General features: G+C 37.3%; 1 protein-coding gene across 1 annotated transcript; it reads right to left on the reverse strand.

The window, feature by feature from the left end:
- Window positions 1-1106: 1106 nt before the first annotated feature.
- Window positions 1107-6306, reverse strand: LOC131299454 (small ubiquitin-related modifier 1-like). Its single transcript, XM_058325015.1, has 3 exons — window positions 6016-6306; window positions 2377-2526; window positions 1107-1396 (listed from the first exon to the last, which is right to left on the reverse strand). The coding sequence occupies exons 1-3, from the start codon at window positions 6091-6093 to the stop codon at window positions 1325-1327; spliced, it is 300 nt and encodes a 99-aa protein (XP_058180998.1). The 5' UTR covers window positions 6094-6306; the 3' UTR covers window positions 1107-1324.
- Between the last annotated feature and the right edge of the window lie 1717 nt (window positions 6307-8023).

Consider the following 8023-nt stretch of genomic DNA (forward strand, 5'->3'; position numbering starts at 1 on the left):
ACTTTTGCCACTTCATCTCAACCCTTGAAATGAAGGGCCGAGATTAAACCTTAAAAGGGGATATTGTACTCAATAATTCTCCCCCTCTCACCTCTCTAACGTTTTCTCTCTCCTTGTACCCTCACAAATCACAACACTGGTGACTCCCCTCCCCACTCCGGTGCCTCCATCTCCGACGAACACCATCTTCTCTCTCTCCCGATGTTAGCATCAACATGAGTTTACCAATTTCCACTGTAACCCTTTCAAGATTTTTTAATGGGCATAAAAAGAAAAAACCATGGAAACCCATGACATTCGAGATTAACATTCAATTTTCAGAACCCATAACCCCATTTCAATTTTTGGACGGAAATAACATCCAAAAAGTTCAAGTGCAAAGCAAAAACAATTGCAGAGATTTAGCATGCTCCTCTCTGGTTTTGAGGTATTGTTTTGATTTTGATCAATTGGTAAGAAGATTAGGGCTTAATTGGGGATTCGAGAGAGGGGAGAGAGAGAAGCGCGAGGGTGGGCAGGAGAGACAGAGAGAACACCGGAGCTGAGTTCGCCGGGTACGGGAGTTGCCGGAGTCACAGGTAGCGGCGTGTCGATGAGGAGAGAGTACGTGAGGGTAGAAAAAACATGAGATGGGAAGACGGGGAGCTATTCAGAGAGAGAGTGTGTGTATTGGGTTGATTGCCGGAGATGGGTTTGCCGATTAGGACTCTCGGCGGATATGGAGGGGCAAGGGAGGAGAGAGAAATTAGGTGAGGTTGGGTCAAAGTTGATGTCCACAGAACCAGCCCCGTGTGCGTATATATCTCCCCATTAATTTGTTGGCGATATGTAATTCTCAGTATTATTATGGTCTTGGAGTTTCCCCTTTTACAAAGTGTGTGTGTTTGTGTGGGTTTGGGGGGGGGGGGGGGGGGGGGGGGGGGGGGGGCGCGGGGTGTTTGTGGTTGTCACTTGTTTAGTTATTTTGTTCCCCCTGAATTGCTAGTGCGTGGTGTTGACACTCTATTGTGCAACATATGATGATTCAGAAAAAGAAGTCCATTATGAAATGGTATGTGGAATCAATATCACGGACTGGAAAAATTCCAGCCAGACTGCAATGCAAGTTTAAACAAAAAAAATCACTTCGCATTAAGATGCATAGTCACGAACAAAATGGCCAAAAACTTAAATTCAAGTTTGGAGTTTTAAAGACAGCAAGAGTTTTGAAAAGATCTCTTTTTCCCGAGTCCTTCGCATGCAAATCAAACATTAGCAATTCAAGGTACTAACTAGTCTAAGCTTCCAAATACCTACCATAGTGTACTCTCTTAGCTTTTCTAAGTCATATTTCTCCAAAGCCACCACCAGTCTGATGCAGCATGGCATCAATTTCATCACCATCCTCCATGCCAAGCTACAACAAATCAAATATTACATCAGAACAGTCTAATACATGACCTCTACATACATTTTGGGGGTTCTGACATGTTGTCTCACAACTATATGTAGAACATGTTTTATAGAGTTACAATATATGTAGAACATGTTTTATAGAGTTACAAATGTAAGACGACAATCAAATATGCTGCAATCCTTGGTTTGAACTTTTCTAACACCACTACAAAAGTCATTCAAGAATTATGGTGTACTCTTTTTCTGTTTTTGGCAGAGGATGGAGGAGATGGGTGCTTAAAAGGGAAGTAGTAAACAAACAACAAGACTATGAAGCACCAACACCTCTAGAGGTCGACGTATTGCAGTGTCGGACACAGAGACACATATGGGACACGCCCCATAATTTAATTTAAATTTTTGAGAGGGACATGGCTGGGGACACCGATGGGGACACAATGGGGGTCAAAGTATAATTTTTTTTAAATTTTGGGGGTTAATTTTTAAAAAAAAATCAGGAGTCAAATTGTAATTTTTCAATTGGGCTGTATTGAACTTATGGATGTCTTGTTTTGTTTGAATGGTATTGGAACTATGGATCTTTCGTTTTGTCCACATTTTGCCATTTAAACTTGGGAAAAAAATTGAAAAAACAAATATAAATAAATATATACGTGGTGTGGCCCCCGCCGTGTCCGTGTCCCCATTTTTTTAGAATTCCCGTGTCTGTGCATCATAGAATAAGAGAATCTTGAAAAGGGAAAGTGAAGCTTGCTGCCTATGTTTTGGAGAGGGGCATTTACAAGAAAATTAAACGAAAAAGACCTCGGAACAAAATAACACCACCATGGTGACTACCAAGCGCATCTTATATGAACTAGCCAGAGGGATCCCATCAGATTGTGCGGAGGGTATTAGGCACCACACTTGGTGAACTCAATAGCGTATACAAATATACTCAGTCATAGAAAAAACTCAAAAGACAAGGCAAAATAATGTTACTTGCTCTGGGGTCTGCTCTGCTTTAATACGATGTCCATCAAACAAGAACACAATCGCCTTCGCGTCCAATGACTGACGTTCGCAATAAGATGTCATAAGCTTCTTTAGCTGAGTATTGTTTTTAATCCTGAAAAACACCTCGTTCCCTTCCTGGAATAGAAAAGAACAGATACCCGAAATGGTGATGGAGAGACCCGAAATGGTGATGGAGAGAATAAAAGATAACATGTTTCAACTACTTTATAACTTAGTAAAATCCACGCTTACCACCAGATGAAAATGCAACCTTACATTGTCCAACATAATGACAGATTGTTCACATAACCGGGTTCCAAAAACCTTATCAACATATAACTTGATGGGTGGCATTGGCATATTACTTGATCGAATAAATATACGTATATATGGACTACAAGTTTAATTAACCAAGCACATGCACACAACCGATATATAACTCTTTCAAGTCCAAGTCACCATGATAAATAAATCGACATTGGTCTTTGCTAACTTAATTGGGTGATCCATCCCCTACTTAACACACACCTTGTTACAGTCCATTTTAGATAAGTAACTAAATTGTACTAATCTTAATCACCGTTGAGACTATTAATTATCTGCTCTAACATAGCGGGAAAGGTCAAGCAATGTAGCCAGCATAAGCAAATAACTCCTCAGTCCTCTCAAATCCTCATGTAATTCCAAGGAACAACTCACTCCATCGATTTGACAAAACAAAAAAATTTCAAAGGTTTGAATCGGAAGTAGAGCTATACAGAGATCCATTCAAGCCATAAGTGTTCTCAATTACTGTTATAATAGTAAAATAATGAACACAAGAGGGGAACTCCTTCAGCATACTCAAAACAGTAGTTCATCCTGTGTTTTGTGCTCCTAGATGATACACTGACGCACTGAGCAGACTAACACTCACCAACACAGAAAATGAGCACGTATAGAAGCATAGATAACCACATATTACTCAGACCAAGAGCACTAATAGTCAGAGCTGCTAAAGATACAAGAAACTCGTGGGATATTTCTATGGAGTTCAGAAACAATTGCCACGGTAAAGGACAAGTGTATTGGGAAGGGTCAATCTGACAAACAATACAAGGACGGGAAAAAGAAAAAATCCATGAAGAAGCATCAAACTAATGACACAGCTTATAATATTGAACCTTCAGTTGCTTTTAGGAGCAGATTGCATGTAGTGAAACAAAACACAATAACAACACAAAAATATATCCGAGCAAAAGGAGAAATAAACAGGAGTTCCCAATGTGATTTACCATGAGCAACACTAGGAACAGTTAATATCGTCATAGGCACAGGTTATAAGAATTCCACAGAACCCTGAGAAGTTTTCCGCTAACTAGATGTTTGTTGTTTGATAAAACTCCTAATATCCATGCACCAAAAACTATGCCCTAATTTTCCAGCATAACCTTCAATTACTGCAGTCAGATTCATTTTGGGAATTTACTCTGGCATTGTCCTTCTGATGCCCACCTATAAGACTTATATAACTTTACCGTCTCGTGCATTTTACAAGACCGAATTATCTTCTTCAGTGAATAATCGAATTGAGATTTCTTATCAGCAACAGAGCAACCTCATCACATGATAGACCACGACTGCCTACCATTTACTATTCTCTCAGTCAAATTTCTCCTACTCGGCTACTCATATTTACGAACTTGTAGTCTGGTGAGGGTAAGATTCTGCATTGTCATTTTCATCAAATCAACCATGTTGATTAGCTATACTTCACAGGAGAGCATTAATTTTCGACTAAACTTGACATCCTGAAAGTCTCGAACAGTCGAACCAGGTACAAAAGCTGATTTGGCTAAGCTTTCCGCAAGTTTGTATAAAAATAGGAAATATATAGAATGCTAAAAGCCTAAATGTCGAGTTTAGATAGGTAGAGATATAAAATCCTTGATGATATAAAATCCTCATTCAGTTAGTTGAGTTTGTGTACCCAAAAGGCATGTTGATGATTATGGGTTCTGGAATTAAAATTGAAAAGCCAAAGAAACCAACTACAGCTTTGCTGATTGTAAGCAACTCAGGAATTCAGTTGAATACACAAGTAAACAAAAATTAGAAGCACTATACGACAAAACATGTGAACAAATTTAGAGCTACTACACCTGGAAAGGGTGCATTTTTCCTGTCAATGGATCACTGAACACAACATTCTAAACATAAATCATTACTACGTAGGCACAACACAAGCTGGCTAAAGAAAGAATTTTGGTTAGTGCAAGCATGAACGACTATGCCTACAACACAAAACTGCTCACATATTAAAGCCTGCTACAATATGAAATCGCTACAGAGGAAACGTCTAAAATATCGACTTGGTTTGGTGAGTTCAACGAATTTTTCTATCTAAAACATAAAAAGCTGTAAAAAAAATGTATTTGGATGTAAAAGGTAAGACAGGGATGCCTAAAGTTTGGGATGAAGGTCTTTCCAAGTACATTAATTTTTGCCACTTTCCTAAATTCCCACAAACAATTAGATTACATAGTCTGAACAATTCAGAAGACTCAGCACATATGTTGGGTAAGAACAGCCATTTTTCCTAACTGTGATTGCCACTCTGTGAGGACAGCTGATAAGTATCAAAAAGGAGTTTGTAATTCAGTTCCAGACATAAGAGCAGCGTATTACGAAACATTTCATCCCAGGTCTGTACCTGACCTGTTATGTTAGGATTACTAGAAGGGAAGGAGTTGGTGTTCTGTCGCTCAACGTGGCAGTTATCAATAGGGTTTCATTTGCCTTTGGCACACCACTACATCACCACTACATCATTCCCAGTACGAATTCCATAGATAGAACCGAAGGCAATATTGTGGAGAAAAATAACACTAAAGGTTAAAACTCATGATTAACAAGAACTTTTCATACCAAACTAAAAGCTTTTTTGATAAGTTACTTTTCGTACCATGCTAAAAGTAAGAAGCAACGCAATTACCTACTCTGATTTCATGAAATCCTAGCAACAACTCTCAAGTAAGTTAGACCGAGGGAGACCTCATTCAGTTGCCCAATGCACTCACTGACCAGGTATGATACCTAAGTACAAGTCATAACGCACCAAGGTGAAACTATTCATCATACTGTTCTAGTCCTACCGAAATTCTCCTTCACTCCCATTTTAAGGGCCCCTACAGCAGACGTGGATTTTTCAGATTAAAAAATAAAGTACCGCATAATTTAAAAACTTTTTCACACCAATAAAGAACAAATTGACATTTTGATTTGGTGTAAAGAAATTAAAGAATTATGCAGTTGAACTATTTTTTTATCCAAAAATTGCATGTCTTTCGTAAGGACACCCATAGTGACGGACCAAGAAATTATCAAAAATAAAAAAGAAAAGAGAGAAAGGCATAACATTACAAACTACAGAATGCAGTACAAACACATGGACTAAAACAATTTGCAACATCGTCAAAACAAGACACCTTTACGATGCCAAACAAAAAGAACAAACAAACAAACAGAAAAACACAAGAACAAACAATGTATCGAAGTTCATCCAAACATAAAATCCAATTCACACTCGCGCACACACAGAGGCCAGCATTAGATTACGTGGAGAAACCAAGTACAATGATATACCTGGTTCTTGACCTTAAGATTAATTTGGTTGGACTGAGCCTGATCACCAACGGGGGGTTTCTTCTCTTCTGCAGACATTTCAGAAACTTGTTACGCCGAACAACAACTAGGGTTTCTAGTTTCTACTCTCTCTCTCTCTTAAAAGGACGGGAACGAATGTTACGAAGCGATAAAGCGAGTTTGCGCAAAGATCACTTCGGGCGCTATATATATACGTGAAACTATTGCGTAATGCAGAAGGACACTTTGGAAGTTGGAAGGGAAAAAAACAAACAATGGGTACACACCGTGTACGCAGGATATTGATAGATTCATTTATCTCTGGCTCTTGTATGATCGTCATCGTTTAATTTGTTAAAAATTATTACTGTAGTCGTTCTATTTTTGTTTTTTTTCGTTTTTTTAATATTTATATCTTTTGATCTATAATATTTTTCATAATTTTAAAAACTTTGTATTATAGATTTAATCGATAACTATCAAACAAGATCTATATTGTATGTTTTTAAATATTCATATTGGAAGATATAAGGGTTGAAAGAACACAACGAAAAACGAAAATGGACAACCAAAATGAAACGGATGGAGTATTATGTTATTTGAAAGTGTCATATAAAACTCAGCTCGTTTGAGTGTTGGTTAGACTTTAGAGCTTGATTAATTCATTAAAATTTTTATCCTTAAATTTGTAATGATCAAAATTTAAATAAATTGATCAAGCATTTATTGATATCCGACAAAGTTAATGTTTTAGAAAAATCTTTAAGAAATGGTAAAAACAAAATTGAACGGCTACATTGTACAATGTCGAGGTTAATTCCACACAATCCAATGTGCATTGTGACCCATAGTCTGTTTTGAAAAGCCAGCTGTTTGGGTTTTTTTAGTAGGAGTAATATTTGGATTGCAGTCATAATTTTTTATTTTTTCATTTTGTTTGGGTTTGGACTTGACCCTTCAGGTGTTCGGACTTTGGCCCTTAAGTGTAAAGCTTTTGCTCTTTTGGGTGGATTTGATTGATTCCTTGCCAATCGAGGATTGATTCTCTGTGCAAATGACTATTCTTAGCTTTGTTAGGAATATGATGACATTCTGCTTGTCCTATTAGTTTTTGTATAACAATTTCAAAAATTAATAAAACTTTTTTGTCTTTTGAAATTTACTTTTTTTATTTTTTTGATTCTTCTCATTGAAACGAACAAATAATTCACGAAAGTTTGACCCAAAACCAACAAACACACAAAAATTAAATAAAGACAACAAAAAGCCATGTTGACTTTTTAGGGTACTACAATTGTGAAACAATTATAAGTATTGATGACCAGCAATACAAAAGTTGAAAGAATTTGGGAAAATGACAGCCAATGACGTGTTTGGATAATTAATACTAGCCAAGGATATTTTCAGCATTAACAAATGTTCTCAGCATATCCTTGGCAGGTATTAATTATCAAAGGGAAAAAAAATCGAAATGGTTCTTGTAGTTTAGTGTTTGTGTCAACTTGGTCCCTGCAGTTTGAATTGACTCGATTTACACTTTATAGTTTTCATTTTGTTTCAACTTGGTCCAACTACTAATTGACGTTAGACTCCTTTAATCCCAGACACGAATGGGCACACTTTCTAGAGTTAAAACTGTAATCTATCATTCTCCTCTTATCTTAATATACCTCTGAACCAAGACACAGAGCCTCATTGTTCCATTCTCTACTTTTTTCACGGCTTCCATTCTCCATTTGTCACGCCCTGGATTTTACCTTCGACAAAAACGTGTCTCGTTTGTCTTCGGGGGAACGAGTGAGAGGAATTTGGGCTTGAATAAGTGATTTGATTCCTATGGATTGTGACGTAGTTCTTGAAAAGAAAGGAAAAATGAGGAGTTTTGTGTTCTATAAAAGGGGTTCGGATGTTTTTGAAAAATGTTTGAATTTTAAAAAATGAAAGTGAATTTTATTTTAAAAAGGGACCGAACTTTCATCAAGCTGCCTACATATCTCCTAGTAAAAGA

The sequence above is a fragment of the Rhododendron vialii genome, chromosome 9a (genome assembly GCF_030253575.1).
Source record: "Rhododendron vialii isolate Sample 1 chromosome 9a, ASM3025357v1".
Classification (NCBI taxonomy): domain Eukaryota; kingdom Viridiplantae; phylum Streptophyta; class Magnoliopsida; order Ericales; family Ericaceae; genus Rhododendron; species Rhododendron vialii.